This window comes from Bos taurus, chromosome 1 (assembly GCF_002263795.3).
Source record: "Bos taurus isolate L1 Dominette 01449 registration number 42190680 breed Hereford chromosome 1, ARS-UCD2.0, whole genome shotgun sequence".
Lineage (NCBI taxonomy): Eukaryota > Metazoa > Chordata > Mammalia > Artiodactyla > Bovidae > Bos > Bos taurus.
In genome coordinates this window covers 10,727,872-10,747,236 of record NC_037328.1, presented here as the reverse complement: position 1 = coordinate 10,747,236, position 19,365 = coordinate 10,727,872, and the positions used below count along the sequence as shown (strand labels likewise).

General features: G+C 38.9%; 1 protein-coding gene across 1 annotated transcript in view; it reads left to right on the top strand.

The window, feature by feature from the left end:
• The window catches only part of JAM2 (junctional adhesion molecule 2), an 82,562-nt gene that overhangs the window by 40,322 nt on the left and 22,875 nt on the right, over positions 1 to 19,365 (top strand). Inside the window, exon 2 of the mRNA NM_001083736.1 lies at positions 13,331 to 13,396. Coding sequence (NP_001077205.1) covers positions 13,331 to 13,396 — 66 coding nt within the window. The remainder of the gene's footprint in view (positions 1 to 13,330; positions 13,397 to 19,365) is intronic.

Sequence of the window (19,365 nt, the reverse complement as noted above, 5' to 3'; positions counted from 1 at the left end):
AACAAATGTTTGTAGAGAATGGACCCTGGGCCATGTTCAAGGCTAAGCGGTCAGATACTTGGTTTAATTTAATCTTTGCAACCAATAAGGAAGGCATTATTATTTTCATTTTACCTAAATGGGAACTAAGGTTTATAAGGTCAAGGCTGTAGCTTTCCCAAGGCCATGTGACTAGTCATTCATAGCCTGGTGGTTTTAAGCCTAGCTAAACCTCATTTCCTTTCTGCCAGTTCTGACTTCCTGAAGACAAAAAATGATTCTGTTTGCATCTGGCACAAAGACTTCAGTTCAGTTCAGTTCAGTCGCTCAGACTACCCTTTGCTCATCCATCTGGACTTTAATATTGCTTTCTGTTTGATTGTAGATAATATTCAGTCAAAAAGCCAATCTGTGGAAGGTGGCATTGTTGGCAGTACAATACTCTTCAGCTGTTTATACTCAGAGGTGCGAAGTCAGTTCTAATACTTCCTCATCAAAAACTTGAAATGCTAAGACTGACTCTGCGTGCGTGCCTGCTCAGTTGCTCAATCATGTCCAACTCTTTGAAACCCCATGGCCTGCAGCCTGGCAGGTGCCTCTGTCTTCCCAGTCAAGAATACTGGAGCAGGTTGCCATTTCCTTCTTCAGGGACTCTTCCCAACCCAGGAATCGAGCCCATGTCTCCTGCGTCTCCAGCCCTGGCAGACAGATTCTTTCCTACTGTGCCACCTGAGAAGCCCCCAAGGCTGACTTTATATAGTTAAAAATATATATTTGGCTGATTCTGCCACAGACTCAGTCTTCCTCATGCTGCATAGGATGTCAAAGTCATTTCATCTGAAATATGTTATGGCAGATAGACTTTTACATACCATATTTGGACACAAATACCTTTGTTTACCTTTTTAATACTTGATCTGAATAAATATCAAAAATTGGATTTCTAATAGGACATACTCATTTTCTGACCATTCCAGGGTGCAGCTGTGTAGGCCCCGCTGACTCAAATGTATGCAGATTGTCTTGGTTATGTTGAGCTGCTGTCCCTAAAATACCACAGACTGGATAGCCACAAACATTCATGTCTCACAGTTCTTGGCTAGAAGTCCAAGATCAATGTGCTGGAAGACGTGGCATCTGTGAGAGCCTGTTCCCTGGTTGCAGACTGCCAAATTCTTCTTTTGTTTTGTTTTTTTTTAAACAGCTTTATTGAGATATAATGCACATATCATACAATTCACCCTTTTAAAGTAGATAATTCAATGGGTTTTTTTTTTAGCATAGTCACAGATATGTGCAACTGTCACCACTATCCAATTCCAAAATAGCTCCATTATCTCCAAAAGAACCTCATAGCTAAACAGTCACTCTCCATTTCCACCTTCCCCAGCCCCTGGCCACTACATGCTGTTTTCTGTCACTGGATTTGCCTATTTCATAAAAATGGAATCATATAATATGTGATCTTTGTGACTGACTTCTTTCACTTATCATAATATTTTCAAAGTTTATCCATATTTTAGCATGTTATCGGTATGGCATTCTTTTACATTGTCAAATAATATGCCATTGTATTGAGAAACCTCATTTTGTTTATCCATTCATCAGTTGATGGACATTTGGTTTGTTTTCACTTTGGTGGTGTTTTGAATAGTGGAGACTGCAAACTCCTTGTATATGCACATAGTGGAGAGCGTGAGGGTGCTCTCTGGGGTCCCTTTTTATGAGGACACTAATCCTATTCATGAGAGTTCCATCCTCATGACCTAATCACCTCCCCCACACCCTACCTCTTAATACCATCACATTAGGGGTTAGGATTTCAACATTTAATTGTGGGGAGAAACAAACATTCAGCCCATAACACAGATGTTCTTTAAATCACTTCTTTCACTTGGCCTGTTTGACGGGCCCTAAAAAGTATGTTTTGCTGTTAGCTCACAGATGTGTAGGATCGGTTTTGAAATAAAAGAATGAGTCAGAGAACTGACTTTATCTTGGACTTGAGTACCCTAGAAATCACAGTAGCTAACCCAAAGCAGTCTTGCCTGACAGTAGTAAGATATGACAGTTAAGCAATGCCAAGCCATTGTTTCCCAGTTCTGCACTTCAAAATAAGTGGTTCTTGTTCCTTTGGCTTCCTGAAGATTAATCAAAGGAAACATGAAGCAACAATAAACTGGGAAGTTTTCCCTTAGTTTTCAAATCTCTCCTGGAAGCATTTATGGTAATAGAATTTAATTAATAACACATGTGTGAAGTGTAAGGGCTAAAACTTTTATGAATCATCCATCAGGAGAGTTGAAAAATAAAATCGATACCACTCTCATATTTTAAGAATTAAAATTTGAGAAAGAAATTACAATTTAATTGGTCACATAGAATCTTAGTATTTTAAAGGTTGAGCTATCAGAAAGTGGACTCTGGAGACCATTGTCTGTATTGTGTGTGTGCTAAGTTGCTTCAGTAGTGTCCGACTCTTTGCCACCCTATGGACTGTTGCCCACCAGGTTCCTCTGTCCATGGGATTCTCTAGGCAAGAATACTGGAGTGGGTTGCCATGCCCTCCTCCAGGGGATCTTTCTGACCCAGGGATCGAACCCACATCTCTCACTTCTCCTGCCCTTGTAGGTGGGTTCTTTACCACTAGCACCACCCGGAAAGCCCCACCTTCTCTACCATGGGTGGTCAAATTAGAAAGAAAAATAAATAAATTCATTAATAAGGAGCCGTCCATAATTGTGTTCAAGAATGAATTATTTAGAGTTCTCATGAAGAAAAATTTTACCAAAAAACAGCATTTTCCTTGGAAATTTTACAAAATGCACACAAATTCCTGGGTCCTGTCCACGTCCAGGGCCTTAGGAGGTGTCCAGGCAAGGGAGGATTCCAAAGCTTAAACGGTATTAAACTCATGGTCGGCCTGTCTCCTGTTGTGTATCTCTTCATTATATTTTTATAAGTCTTCTAATTCAGAAAAAGATAAAAAACATCAGCGGTGCTCTAGCTTCTTTTGAGAAATGCAAAGATAACTTCATTTGCTGATTATACTTTTAACAAATGGGTGATGTTAGAGATCTTTTTGATACTTTCAATGCTAGTCTCTGTAAAACACGGCTTCCCTGGTGGCTCAGATTCTAAAGAGCCTGCCTACAAGGTGGGAGACCTGGGTTTGATCCCTGGGTTGGGAAAATCCCCTGGAGAAAGAAATGGCAACCCATTCCAGTATTCTTGCCTGGAGAATTCCATGGACGGAGGGGCCTGGTGGGCTATGGTCCATGGGGTTACAAATAGTTGGACATAACTGAACATATTTTGTAAAACAATTTATACTCATAGCTGTATGTTCATGCTTTCAAAAAATGAACTTTTTGTTTTACACTATTGTTAGTGATTTTTGAAATTCACTCAGTAAGGTAGAGAGATAAAACTCTTAAAGTATAAAGAAAGTTTAAAACAAACATCTGTATAGAATAGGGGATAGAGAGCTTAGTAGATGGTAGAGAGCTATCTTCTCACATGCATCACTTAAGTGGACCGATAAACATCACATGACTCTAGAATGACCATTTCATTGTCCCCTGACCCAGACAGTCACTGAGTAATCTGTATTGTCAGCTGTTGGAACTTTCTATACAGGTTCGCACACTGTAGAGATTCAGAACCAGAGTTCAAAATCCAGATCCAGAAACTTGGTTTTAGCTCTTTGAACAGAGCTGATCAAAATTCTGGGGAAATGATTTATATTGCCTCTTCTCAAAAGTTATTTATTTGAGAATTAGTGTGTTCATTGCTTCTGAAAAATGTAACTATCAAATGCTGGTGGCAGTATTGAACTTTTAATCTTAAAAAACTATATTGAAGCTTAATGATGTCTCTGCTTTTTAATACACTGTCTAGAATTGTCATAGTTTTTCTTCCAAGGAGCAAGTATCTTTTAATTTCAGGCATATTTAAAAGCAGAGACATTATTTTGCCAACAAAGGTCCGTCTAGTCAAAGCTATGGTTTTTCCAAGAGTCATGTGTGGATGTGAGAGTTGGACTATAAACAAAGCTAAGCACCAAAGAATTGATGCTTTTGAACTGTAGTGTTGGAGAAGACTCTTGAGAGTCCCTTGGACTGCAAGGAGATCCAACCAATCAATCCTAGAGGAAATCAGTCTTGAATATTCATTGGAAGGACTGATGCTGAAACTCCAATACTTTGGCCACCTGATGTGAAGAACTGACTCATTGGAAAAGAACCTGGTGCTGGGAAGGATTGAAGGCAGGAGGAGAAGGGATGACAGAGGATGAGATGGTTGGATGGCATCACTGACTCTATGGCCATGAGTTTGAGTTAAGCTCCAAGAATTGGTGATAAAGAAGCCTGGCGTGCTTCAGTCCATGGGGTCACAAAGAGTTGGACACGACTGAGCAACTGAACTGAACTATCTCCCATTTTATTATCCTGACCTTTATTCCTTGTGCCTGTGACATCTTTAGTAATGATTTCTTATTTTGCACTCACATAGTGTTAGGACCATTACTTCCTGGCACCTTAATCTTAGGGAGAACCAATTAAAACATTGAATGGTTGATATTTATGCCTTGCTTTGAGTATGTGATTCTTATTAACATCAATATTGGAAGACAGCAGTTCTTCATCTTATCTTGAGGGTCTACTGGATTTGAGTGGACTGCTGTTATCTATCTAAAATGTATAATCAGTGCCACTGGTTAATGAATTGTGTTTGGCTGAGGTCGTCACTTTAGGAATATCAAAGAAAAATCTCAGAATGGTTGAAGGACTTCTTTCATGTCCTAGTGTGGAGTATCTGGTGAGAAATTCACCCACTGATGGCTTTCCAATGCTGTTGATCACTATTAAGCATTTGAAGACTTTGAAATTTCCAAGAACTTATTTTATTGTAAGAAGTTAATTTATTTGCTTCATTGTGGATATCACATGAAAAAATTTAATTGTCCGGTTGTTTGGGTCACTGAATGCTGTGAAAGTTTCCCTAAATTTACTAATGTGTATAATATTATGAAAACAACTGATACTCAGTTCCAAGACACCAATTCTCCTTCTTTTCAGTTCAGTCACTCAATCGTGTCCGACTCTTTGCAACTCCATGAACCAAAGCATGCCAGGCCTCCGTGTCCATCACTAACTCCCGGAGTTCACCCAAACCCATGTCCATCAAGTCAGTGATGCCATCCAACCATCTCATCCTCTGTCAGCCCCTTCTCCTCCTGCCCTCAGTCTTTCACAGCATCAGGGTCTTTTCAAATGAGTCAGCTCTCCGCATCAGGTGGCCAAAGTACTGGAGTTTCAGCTTCATCATCAGTCCTTCTAGTGAACACCCAGGACTGATCTTTAGGATGGACTGGTTGAATCTTCTTGCAGTCCAAGCAACTCTCAAGAGTCTTTTCCAACACCACAGTTCAAAAGCATTAATTCTTCAGTGCTCAGCTTTCTTTATAGTCCAACTCTCACATCCATACATGACCACTGGAAAAACCATAGCCTTGACTAGACAGACCTTTGTTGGCAAAGTAATGTCTCTGCTTTTTAATTTGCTATCTAGGTTGGTCATAACTTTCCTTCTAAGGAGTAAGTATCTTTTAATTTCATGGCTGCAATCACCATCTGCAGTGATTTTAGAGCCCAGAAAAATAAAGTCAGCCACTCTTTCTACTGTTTTCTCATCTATTTGCCATGAAGTGATGGGACCGGATGCCATGATCTTAGTTTTCTGAATGTTGAGCTTTAAGCGAACTTTTTCACTCTCTTCCTTCACTTTCATCAAGAAGCTGTTTAGTTCTTCTTCACTTTCTGCCATAAGGGTGGTGTCATCTCGTTCTTTTACTCAAATGATTAAAAAATTGGAAAAGGGGAGGAGGCATAAAACTTTTGTGCAGTATATAACAGATAAGCAGAGTTTGTTAAAATTCATTCACTCATCATAAACATTTGCCAATTAATACTTTCTCTGTTAAAATGGAAATTTGTTATATATTCTCTGAATAATGTTTTTACAACCCTAAATATTGATAATGCGTGTGAAATTGTCTGCAGCGTGTCTGACTATATCATGTTTGATACTGATCTCTCCCAGTGCCTTGCACTGATGTGAGGATGGGGGGTGAAGGGTGGGGTGGGAGGAGGCCTGTGGACTCAGACAAAACTGGCTGTAAATAGGCGCACATCTCAGCTTCCCTGCTTTCTAGTGTCATGACCTTGAGCAAGGTCCTTAACCTCTCTCAGTTGTCACATCTGTCAAAGAAAGATATTCACATAATGGAGTCACATCTTTGTTAGATGCTAGGTTCTTAAGGGGAAAATTTATTCATTGTCAAAATCACCCTGGAATTCTTTAGATCATCATTAACTCACCAGGACTTCAGCCACCCAGTAACTCCCAAGTCAGAAACATCACTTTATTTCTCCTTGCATTTTGGTGTAGTTTCTCTTTCTTGGAAAATAGGATGCCAATGTCTCATTAAGAGGAAGGGCCGGAACGGTTGGAGACTAGAAGGACATGTTCGTGTGTGTGTCTGTTTCCCTTTTCCTTCTCCCTCCTCCCGCTCTCTTCTCTCCCTCCCCTTCTGTGACCTGTTATGGTTGAATGACAGACGGTGAGAGAGATGAGTATATTGTCTAATATATCCTTATTTCTACCTCAGGTTACTTTCTGTCCATATAAATATTTATCTGTAATAAATATTGGATGGTATTATTATTGCTGCTAGCCCTGTGGATCTCACATTTGTTGCTCTAGGGACTTCCCTGGCAGTCCAGTGGTGAAGACTCTAAGCTTCCCCTGCAGTGGGATGTGGGTCTGATCCCTGGTCAGGGAACCAAGATCCTGTGTGCCTCATGGCATGGTCACAAAATGAAAAAAAAATTTTTTTTCACTCTAATAATTGTATATAAGTGATTTTCAAAGCCATATGACTATTAATTTTTATTTTTGAAAATAACTTACACCCACAATATTTATTACTTGGTTCTATGCATGGTATTCTCTGTAATGTACTTTTAAAAGAAACAAAGCCTCTGTAATATGTCAGTTTTTCCCAATCATGTTTTTAATGAAAAGTAGTAATTTAAAAAATTTTTAATTTTTTTTTCCTATGTCACTTTAAAAAAAATTTTAATTGGAGGCTAATTACTTTATAATACCATGATGGTTTTTGCCATACATTGACATGAATCAGCCACAGGTGTACATGTGTTCCCCATCATGACCCTCCCTCCCACCTCCCTCCCCATCCCATCCCTCAGGGTCATCCCAGTGCACCAGCCCTGAGCACCCTGTCTCATGCATTGAACCTGGATTGGCGATCTATTTCATATATGATAATATACATGTTTCAATGCTGTTCTTCAAATCATCCCACCCTTGCCTTCTCCCACAGAGTCCAAAAGCCTATTATTTACGTCTGTGTCTCTTTAAATTTTTTTATTTATTTATTTTTAGTACCAAAAACATTTTCTATTGGGGTATAGCAGATTGACAATGCTGTGATAGTTTCAGTTGAGCAGTAATAGAAACATGTGTATGTATGGGCTGAGTCCCTCCACTGAAAAGTGTTAATTGAAATAACATTTTTATAGTAAACTTTTAAATTGTGGTGGTGTAAATACATATTTATTCTTAGTCAAGCTAAACTATTCTAGGTGGGTGATAGACAGTATAAGAACTTTCATTCTTACAGTCAGGGGTGGAGAAAAGAAACAAAAATATTTTATTTGACTGAAAGGAATTACTTGACTTGGAGTTTAGCAGTTATGGAAACAATCATCGCTTAACTTTACTTTATGAACTTCGGCCAGCAGCTCTGGAACACATCCATAACTGTGAGAGATGTTTTGTAGCTAAGTTTAAAACAATTGTTGACCTCAACCAGTGGACCTACATGACAGTTTTTTGTTTATTTTTATACTTAACTTACTCACGATAAGTGAAGGAAAAAAAAAATCAGTTCAAGAAAGCAGCCAACAGAGCCTATTCCTAAAATCTTCCAGTGAAATGTTTATACAGAACATTTTGTTTTCATCCATAGAGTTATTGTGTGTAAGTTAGGGAAATAAAACTGAATTTGAGGACTTAGACTGGAAATTATCTTTTCAAAATTTAGAACTTTCTGTGTAAGCTCAACATAAGTGACCATACTTTAAAAAATATTTTTGCTTAATGAAAGGCAAACCTTGAAGTAAATAGAATTGGAGCAAGAAGAAGATCCTTCAAATTATAGAAAGAAATATTCAGCTACCAAGAAATACTATCTTCATTAATATCATAGACCTAAACCTCTTTATAATTTTTTTGCATTCATAGCTTTTCCAGTGCAACCACTCCTTCATTTTTCTTTCTTGGGACATTTTTTTCTCCTATTCAGATATATACATAGAAAAGTTATGAGAGAATTAAAATTATTGACGTTAACAGCTGTTCTTTTTCATAGAACTTTAAAAGCAAGTTTTGAAAATTGAAGAAATAATTCTCAAAGGAGGTTTTAGCAAGTAGAAAACTGGGAGAAAGCGGTAAGATAATTGAGCCCAGTCCTAGATCTCCCAGTCTCAGATTAGGCTAATATTTGCCTCAAATGAAAGAAGATCCAAGACTCCTAAAGAAAATAAACATTCTCAGTAGGCAGTGTGGTGGTTGAAAAGCTCAGAGACATGATGTGAAGGGAACAAAGATTACCTTTTCCTATTTTGCCAACATTGCCCTTTCAACTGGTTTCTAGGGAATATGAATCTTCATTGTTTTGTCTAAGAGGTGTACTAAAACAGTTCAAAAATCATGAGAAATGCCAGTCATAACTGGACCTTCTCTGAAGGTGCTAATTTACACATTACTAAAGGGGAAAAGAAACTTTTTCAAAGTATATTTCAAAAGTTTCACAGAAGATGGTTTAGAATCAGAATCAACTGCCAAAAACATTCAGCCATCATGTCATTTAAGCGTAGGTGTAATTCACAAGGACCCATGAGGCCCTGTCTTTCCTCCAGCTCATTTAAGAGGATACTGGCTTGGCCAGCTTACTCTCCCCTTCCTCTGCGCCCTGAAATTTTCCAAACCCTCCCTTTGGACTCTGCAAAATAAAATTGAGGAAGGAGAGGAGAAGCTGGAAAAGAAAGATGTGAGGGGTGGGGAGAGGGTCGGAGGACTGCAGGACATATACTGGTATGTGACAGAAGTATGTGGAAAAGGGGAAATAGAGTGTTTTAAAAGAGTTCTTAGACCCATTTATGGTTTTTGAAATACACAAGAAAAGGAGTAATTTTGAAATTATTCTTTGGTGGTCTCAATCCCTCCCTAAGACTGAGCCAGATGGGTTAACTGGTTTATGCGGATAAATTTTCTCAAGTATCAATAAAAAGGAGCAGTTCAGGCCTGCATTCTTCACATAAATTTGCCAGTTTCCTTAGTGAAAATGTTTACATTTCAGGGATATGTAGAACCTGAATAGTTTAACAATGTTGAACAGTTAAGTAGAACTAGACATTTGAGATTTGTAGATTTTTGAGATTTTTAATTTCACAATTAGATTTGCTGTTCAGGCTTCCAAGAGAAGAGACAAAAAGGAAAAAAATAAATTATCCAGTATAGCACGTATTCTTCAGGAAGGATAAAAGCTAGCACAGCAGAAGATTCATTTACATGTCAATCTACAATAGATGAATGATTCAAAGATGCCATGCCATGTGAAAAATTATTCTCTCCTTCCTAGAAGTGTAATAAATTATTTCATAGTTAAGAAATTCTGATCTCACAGGAACTTTCAAAACCCTTGAACTCATGGTTTCTTGCCCCCCCTTAAGTCTATTCCTGGGTCATCAAACCAGCCTTAGCTGTAAGTCTAGAGCTGTGGTTCTCAACCCAGTATGACTTGCCCATTCCATCTGCAGGGGACATTTGGCAATGTCTAGAAACATTTTTGGTTGTCAGAACTTGAGGTGGGAGAGTAGGGATACTCCTGAAATCTGGTAGGTAGAAGCCACTGATACTGCAGAGGATACTTTTCCACAACAAAGAATGATCCAATCTCAAATGTCAGTACTTGAGCTTTGAGCAGCTCTTGTCTAGAGTCGTCCCTCTGAAATTACCATGATATCCTCCCCCTCTAGTCATAGCCCCTTAGCTTCCACCTTCGTGTTATTCTTCTGAGCCAATCCTTGCTTTGAAATTAAGCACCAATTTTTAACCTATCCCATCTTCATTAGATTGGTGGAATTGTCCAACAGGCATCTTTATTAATCTGCAACCCTTCCTCATAGTTCAGCTTGGGGGGAAATGTGCTTTGGGGCCCAGTGTGGAAGAGTAATAAGTAATGTGGACTTTGGGTATCATTGAGATAGGTTCAAATCCCAGCTCTACCACTTACTACTTATATAACTGTGCCCAAGTCTCTCACCTACTCGGTGCCTCAGTTTCTCACCTGAAAAATGTGTATAAAGATGGCACCCTACCATAAATAATTGTTGTGTGAGTTAAGTAAGTTAATACTCGTAAAGCCCTGGGAACGGTGCCTAACATCCAAGTGCCCCACACTACTATGCGTGTGCTCAGTCATGTCCGCCCCTTTGTGACCCCTGGATGGCAGCCCACCAGGCTCCTCTGCTGATGGAATTCTCCAGGCAAGAATACTGGAGCGGGTTGCCATATCCTACTCCCCATTTCCTACGACCTAGGGATCAAACCTGAGTCTCCTTTGTCTCCTGCATTGGCAGGCAGATTCTTTACCACTTCGCCACCTGGGAAGCCCAAGTGCTTCATAAATGTTAGTTATTGTTCTTTCTCAAGAGCTCACTAAGGCCTGTGTCCTCCAACTCACTTCCTCCTCTGTACCCCAAGTCCAGGGAGAAGATATATTTTATTCATGATGGTTTCTCTCAAATGTTTGCCTAAGCTGTGAGTCGTTTCCATTTTCCTCATGGTCAGCGTTTCTAAATATGGAAAGGCAGGAATACCCTGGTTTTCTGTCTCTGGTTTTGGCTACCCACATCCCCTCCCTGAGGCAAATAACACTTGACAGCATGAAGGTGGGGAAGGACTAAGAAGGGAAAGGGCAAATATATCAAAATATTGTCCTGAATGCCATGCAGTTCTCAGTCTGCAGTTGAAAACTGGTGAGTAATTGAATGAGAGGGTGGATACCTCATGGGCAGTGCTCAATTTTCTGGCACAGTAACCATGTGGAGTGTGGTACCTTTCACTGCATTGAGATTTCATAGGAATAAAGCAAAGTTTTTGAGGGCAGGCAAAGTTCTGTTTTGCCATGAGTTTTTGGTGCCTGTAGGAAATGGGAGACATAGATACCCAAGAGAAAGAGGACTTTTTGAATTTAATCTCAGTAGAGAGATTATAGCCAGAGGTACAGATTTTTCAGCAAATAAATGGTAGTTCAGTCAATAAGAGTATAAAAAATAAATTTTAAAATCAAGAGTATGAAAGATTGTGTAGAAAGGAGTTAGCTGAGTCAGGAAAGCAGTTTCTGGATGAATGGATGGATAAATTGATGAATGGATAAATGCATGGATGGATGGGCAGAACAAAGAGAAAGAAGACCCCATGGGGAGACAGAAGGAAGACTAGGAGTGAATTACAGAATTCAAGGAAGTCAAAAGAATCAGATGGCCTGGAGAGATCAAGTAAGGTAAAAACCATTAAGTGTCCATTGAATATGGCAACAGAGGAGTCATTTTTTACTTGGCAAAAATAGTGTAAGTAAATTATATGAAGACAGAAAACAGATGGTAGAATGAGCAGAGAACTAGCATTTCTAGGATATTATAGAAATAAGTCGTCAAGAAATAACCTTCCTTAGACTTGATGATAAATTTAATTTCATCCTAGATTATTTCATGTACAATTTTTGGGTAGACAGCAGTTGGCCTGCTTTGCCTCAATTGTTTACCCATGATGACCAGCAAGAATGCTTTGCATTAAAATAATTAACATCAGTCTATAGAATATTTTTGACACCTTCGCAAAAGAGTAACTTGTTTTCTGGAACCCTTCATTAGTATTAATTTTGCTCTAACTTCATTTACTTGATTCTTCTCATTAGTAAACAATAAGAAGTTGTCTCATTCATTTGTTCAATAAATATTTACTGTGCTTTGCTTTATTCCAGGCATTGTTCTAGGTATTTGGACTACATCAGAGAATACAACAGATAAATAATCTTGTCCTTGTAGCATTTAAATTTCAGAATTGCATACTAATAGAAAGTGATTGAAATTATTTTTCAACGTGGTCATGAAACTGGGCCATAGAATGACATCTGTGAAGTGAAATAATACAAAATGAGCATATCAGAGATTGAATTAGAAAGTTTTTAGCTCCTGGCTCAGCTACTTTGTTATTTAAGCCTGGATCATGCGTACCACGCTAAATCACTTCCACTATTGAATTTTATCAAGTAAAAGAATTTATGAAAACACCTTTTAAAATGAAAACTTCTCTGTAAGTTTACAGGGATGATGATGATGATGATGTCATCACCATTATCATCATCGTCACATCACTTATCAGACTTCATAATCCATCAGTCATTTCAACTTACGGACCAGTCCTGGAAAAGTCATTGCAGTGTTTAGGAGGAAATCGAATATATTCTGTTTGCATTTTTCATCAGAATTTTATATACAAAGTTTACAAGCATTTTATATTATTTATACATTTCATAGGCAAAAATATGTTAAAGGACTTTATATTTAGGTATAGTCGGGGTTAAGCTCAGAAAACTATAGCCTTACATAGGGCAGTAAAAATAGTTAGCTTTTATTCACAGGGAACAATGATATCTTTGACAGTGCTAGATCACATATTAGGTTGAATTAAGGACACAAACACTTTTTTAAGAATTGAACTTGCAAGAGTGTGTTGTCTGTGGGGACAGCAGGGGTCAGGGGAGGAATGCAAAAAGATTCATGAGTTTTGCTTTGGGAAATGTTTACAGGGCTAAACCGAATTGTAGAAAATGGAAAACACATACATAGTTTGCCTTGGCTTTTCCTGTTTTTTTTTTAAATTTATTTTTAATTGGAGGATAATTGCTTTACAATGTTGTGTTAGTTTCTGCTGTTCCACATGTGAATCAGCTATATGTATACTATACATCCCCTCCCTCCTAAGCCTCCCTCCCACTCCACAAGGTGATCACAGAGCACCAAGCTGAGCTCCCTGTGCTAGGTTTTTCAGATTTTGATACTTTAAAACTGAAGTATTATGAATTGTGGGAAACCGTCACCAAACTTTAGGCCAGTTTTCCTTCATACTGCATCCCATTCAGACATTTGATGGACTTTGCACTATTTTAATTATCCTATTTGTTTTCATCTTTCAGATCATAAGGCCTATGGATTCTCTGCCTCAAAAGATCATCAAGTGGTCACAGCAATAGAGTATCAAGGTAGAGTGCCTTGCTCCTTTTCACGAGCTGTATTGTTTGAAGAACTCACGGGGATGACATGCGTGTCTTCTTTGTCAGAAACTCACTTCACACTAGCTCCTCTGCTGAAATGCTGCTCCCTGCTCTTTCTACCTTGAGAAGTCTTTCTCCACCTCCTCGGTGGAAATTTTGGACATTCCATGAAAGGCTTGATGTACAAAGAAGGTCTCTTATTACATAAAGTATTTGCAGCAAAAAAAATCTAATTTGCAAAAAAAGAGATGGAAATCTTGGAAAGTTGCAAGGTTAGCTAGATTTAGTCAATGGAAATTAACACTGCAATTAAACTTCAGTTCAGTTGAGTCTCTCAGTCGTGTCTGACTCTTTGCAACCCCATGAACCGCAGCACGCCAGGCCTCCCTGTCCATCACCAACTCCCGGAGTTCACCCAAACCCATGTCCATTGAGTTGGTGATGCCATCCAACCATCTCATCCTCTGTCGGCCCCTTCTCCTCCTGCCCTCAATCCCTCCCAGCATCAGGGTCTTTTCAAATGAGTAGTTCTTCGAATCAGGTGGCCAAAGTATTGGAGTTTCAGCTTCATCAGTCCTATCAATGAACACCCAGGACTGATCTCCTTTAGGATGCACTGGTTGAATCTCCTTGCAGTCCAAGGGACTCTCAAGAGTCTTCTCCAACACCACATTTCAAAAGCATCAATTCTTTGGTGCTCAGCTTTCTTCACAGTCCAACTCTCACATCCATACATGACCACTGGAAAAACCATAGCCTTGATTAGACAGAGCTTTGTTGACAAAGTAACGTCTCTGCTTTTCAATATGCTGTCTAGGTTGGTCATAACTTTCCTTCCAAGGAGTAATCGTCTTTTAATTTCATGGCTGCAGTCACCATCTGCAGTGATTTTGGAGCCCAGAAAAATAGTCAGCCACTGTTTCCACTGTTTCCCCATCTATTTGCCATGAACAGTATGAAAAGATAACATTAATATAACCTATTAAGGATATCATTTTTTAAATTTATTTTAGCTTCTTAAAATATTTATAAGGGAGGAGTTGGTATTTAACAGATATAAAGTTTCAATTTTACAAGATAAAAGAGTTCTGGAGATTGCTTACACATCAATGTGAATATATTGAACACTATTGAACTGTACAGTAAAAATCATTAAGAAGGTAAATTTTAAGTTATGTGTATTTTATAACAATTTTTTTTTAAACTTTAAGGATCTAATGTGTACATGCTCAGTCACTTCAGTCATGTCTGACTCTTTTTGACCCATGGATTAGTTCGCCAAGCTCCTTTGTCTGTGGGATTCCCCAGGCAAGAATACTGGAGGGGTTTGCTGTTTCCTTCTCCAGGGGATCTTCCTGACCCAGAGATCGGATCCACCACATCTCTTGCATTGGCAGGTGGATTCTTTGCCACTGAGTCACCAGGGAAGCCCCTAAGGATCCAATAACAACAACAAAAACAATTATTGCTGTTCAGTCGCTCAGTTGTGTTTGACTCTTTGCGACCCCATGGACTGTAGCACGCCAAGCTTTCTTGTCCAAAAAGAATTATAGGAGTTTTTATAAATTTACTTTAGTTTTGAGCCTCTACTACTTTTCTGAAGGATCTTTTTACCTAGAACACATTAATAATGCTGGGCAACCTGAAAAATTACTATTTCTTAAGTGTGATACTTCTTTACATGATAAACATTTAAGAAACTGGTTTCAAATGTCTGATCTCTCTTTTGAGGCATGTCTTAAAAGACATATATGTAATGCTCATATATGAGCAGCCTTATGCAGAGAGTGTTCAACTGTAAGTCAGAATTTAATAGCGTGCTTTTCTCCACAGAAGTAATTTATGGCAATTTGTCAGAATTACTTTGGTAGTACCAATTCTATTCTTGCATTATGTAAGATTTTGATGATTTCTAACTTGAGCATAGAAGTGAAAATCAAACAATAGTCGACAATACAGCAACTAGAAAAATGAATATTCACAATGATTCTGTGTGATTCCTAAAAATGATTATTTTGCTACATGTTGAAAAGAATGCCTTTTCCAAACAAAGAATTACCTTTTCTCAATCCAAACCAACACAGGTATTTTTGGCAATGTAATAATCATCTTAATAGAAAAACTTGGTGCATTTTTATATTTCAATATGCCTTGTTTGGGAAAAGTATGATTTATATCTACATTATTTTCTTTGCTGTCTCAAACACAGGTAACACTTCAGTTCAAATCTGAGTAATTTGGTAGCAAATATATGATGGTGTTAAGTATGGATTTTTGTCATGCCAGGGCAAGCTTACAACTGTAAGTAAGAGAAGTACCTCATGAATGAAAGGAATAATGACCATTTATGGAGCATGGACCATATGCACCCAAATGTGTAAATATATTATCTCATTTAATCTCTATGACAGCTTTGCAAGATGAATAATATTGCTCTTCTCATTTTACAGATATGAACACAACTATATCTTTTTATAAAAAGTTAAATAATTTGCCCAGTAGCAACACATCTAGTTTATGGCAAAGGTCTGATTCCAAAGCCTATGCCTTAAACTACTATATTATGACATCTTGGGTTTCCCATGTGGCGCTAGTTGTAAAGCCTCCATCTGCCAATGCAGAAGACATAAGAGATGTGGGTTTGATCTCTGGGTGGGGAAGATCCCCTAGAGTAGGAGATGGCAAGGCACTCCAGCATTCTTGCCTGGAAAATGCTATGGACAGAGTTGCCTGGTGGGCTACAGTCCATGGAGTTGCAAAGAGCTGGACACGACCAAGCAACTGAGCACATAATATGGCATAATGAGCCCAAGGGCTATATACAGAAAGAAGAGCATGCTGGTCGTGAGTTGAATTTTGGCTGAAAAGAGAGAAGAAAGTTTGTAGTAGTTAGCTTCTAAGTCTAGCTCAGGTCAGTTCAGTCACTCAGTCGTGTCCGATTCTTTGAGACCCCATGGACTGCAGCACACCAGGCCTCCCTGTCCACACCAGCTCCTGGAACTTGCTCAGACTCCTGTCCATCAAGTCGGTGATGCCATCCAACCATCTCATCCTCTGTCGTCCCTTTCTCCTCCTGCCTTCAATCTTTCCCAACATCAGAGTCTTTTTTAGTGAGTCAGCTCTTCACATCAGGTGGTCAAAGTATTGGAGCTTCAGCATCAGTCCTTCCAATGAATATTCAGGACTGATTTCCTTTAGGATTGACTGGTTTGATCTCCTTGCAGTCCAAGGAACTTTCAAGAGTCATCTCCAGCACCACAGTTCAAAAGCATCAATTCTTCGACGCTCAGCTTTCTTTATGGTCCAGTCTCACATCCATACATGACTTCAGGAAAAACTATAGCTTCTAAGTCCATTGAGTTCTTTATCCTCAGATGTTGGCCCCATGCTTCTAGCAGATGTACTGTTTCTCACAGCTTTGGAGGTCAAAGTGTTTCCATGCTTGTAACACTCCCGAAGAACCACAAGGTGAAATTCAAATTCTAGGGAGTTGAAAAATCCAAATTCCCTCTTTTAAGTCTTTGGTCAAATATCACCTTCTAAATGAGGCAAGCTCTTACTACTGTATTTATTTAAAAATTACATTCCCTTCCCCCAGCATTCCCAAACTCCCCGGACTTTGATCTACCCTATTTACGTAGCACTAATGACCTCTTCATGTACTGTATAACTCACTTTGTGATGTTTGTTGTGTGTCTGACCCCCTGCAAATTGTAAGATCCCAAAGGGCAGGGATCTTTGATTTCACTGCTATAGCTCAAGAACAATGGCAGACACACAGTAAGTACTCAATATTGTTGTTCCTTAGTTGCTAAGTCCTGTCTGACTCTTTTGCGACCCCGTGGACTGTAGCCCACCTTTTGTCCATGGAATTTCCCAGCAAGAATACTGGAATGGGTTGCCTTTTCCTTCTCCAGAGGATCTTCCCAAACCAGGCATCAAACCTGCATCTCCTGCATTGGCAGGCGGATTCTTTATCACTGAGCCACCTGGGAAGCAAGTACTCAGTATACTTTGGACAAATTCCATTTCTCCATATTTTATATGGTCAATGTGATTGAAGCTGGAATAGAGTCACTGCACTTAAGAAAACTTGGTTACACTATTTAACATAATTTCTATAGAGGTTTTTCATAGAGTAATGAATATAGAAATCAGGAAGAATTCACCAAAAGGGGTGTGTGTGTGTCCAGTTAGATACGTGAAACAATGTGATTATTTGAGTATAAACGTATTCCTAAGACCTAGGAGTGTGTGCTAAAAATGAATGTGGGTGTGTGTTTAATTGTTGGAAACTCAACAAAATACGGGAAGGAAACCTATCTAAAACTCAAGACTCCGGAAGGCCACCGCCCATTCTCCTTAATCAACAGAACAGAGCTGTGTTTCCTCAGACAAGTCCCTCGGCACACATTCGTCTGTGTAGCGTGGTTGTAAACATGTCTCTAAAATGATGTCTGTTTGTGATATAAAACCTGCTTTTAAAACTTTAGACATCCTTAAAAACATCTTTCAGATTGTTTCCTCCTCTTTCTTTTCTCTGTCCTACTTTTTATTTGCCATGACCTGTTATTCTATTTCTATATTTCTAGCAATGTGTGTGGAACAAGAAAAAATGTAGAAACTACATGTAACAGAAAAATCATACTTCTGTCACATAAAAATCATTGCTGGGTTAATATTTTCATACATATTCATGTAGGTTTTTTGTTCATATCTATTTGTATATTTTTAATAGAATATGTCATGTAAATACAAGTATGCTTTTTTAATCTATCATATCATTTAACATCTTGAAATAATTTTTAATGGTATCAGAGATATAGAAAGGATTTTTTAGTATAGTTTCTCTTCTAGTTAAATATAGTGTTTTTTAGGTCAAACTATAATATACTGTGAAGGAAAAAAGTTTCAGAAATAAGAAATTGAGGAGAATGCTGCTTAATACTTTGTAATAACCTATATGGGAAAAGAATCTGAAAAAGAATAGATACATATACATGTGTAACTGAATCGCTTTGTGTGTGCCTGAAACTAACACAATATGGTAAGCTATATCCCAATGTAAAATAAAAATTAAAAAAAAACAAAAAGAATTATGAAGTTGACACTCTGGAGAGCCTGGTTGAAACATCCTTTAAAAATGCACAGGACTAGAGGTTTCCATTTGGCAACTTGAAGCAGTTGGTAGGCGGGCACTGGTTTTTTCCTCCCTGTCGTCTTGTTCGGACAGTTAAAAGAGAGGGCGCCTTGGGTAGTTCCTGGAATTCCTTTATGACGTAAGTGCAGCAAATTCCCTGTGGTAATGTGACCCTGGGGAGCTACATTGAGGCGGTTAGACCTGAGGCCTGGATTAAGTCTTTTTATATTTTTTCTGGATTGAGGTGAAGGGTAGGAGTCAACGATTTATTTGGAGACCATGTTGGGTTGGTATTCGTGTACTCACAGAGAAGACTATCAAAGGGTGCTGGGTGAGAAGGTAGCGTGCTGAGGGGCCATCTGAAGCTCCATACCGTGACCTGGGCTGGGCCATATGTGCCTTTCTCAGGCAGTAGGTGTGAAGCATCTACTACTGACCTCTATCCTGGCACTCATCACCGGAACTCCATCATCTTATTTGCCTCTTCTCCTGGGCTCTAAACTCTTTGAAGACCAAGATGGGAGAGAAAGAGTTAATTAATCATAGCCCTTTCTGTAAAGGACTTACTACGTCCAGGCCTGTGTGCTTTGCATCTGTTATTGTATTAGTGAAAACATGTTGCTCAGTTGTCTGACTCTTTGCGACCCGGTGAACTGTAGCCCGTGAGACTCCTCTGTCCATGGAATTGTCTAGGCAGGAATACTGGAGTGGGTAGCCTTTCCCTTCTCTGGGGAATCTTCTGAAACTCAGGGATCTAACCCAGGCCTCCTGCATTGCAGGAGGATTCTTTACTGTGTGAGCCACCAGGGAAGCCCAT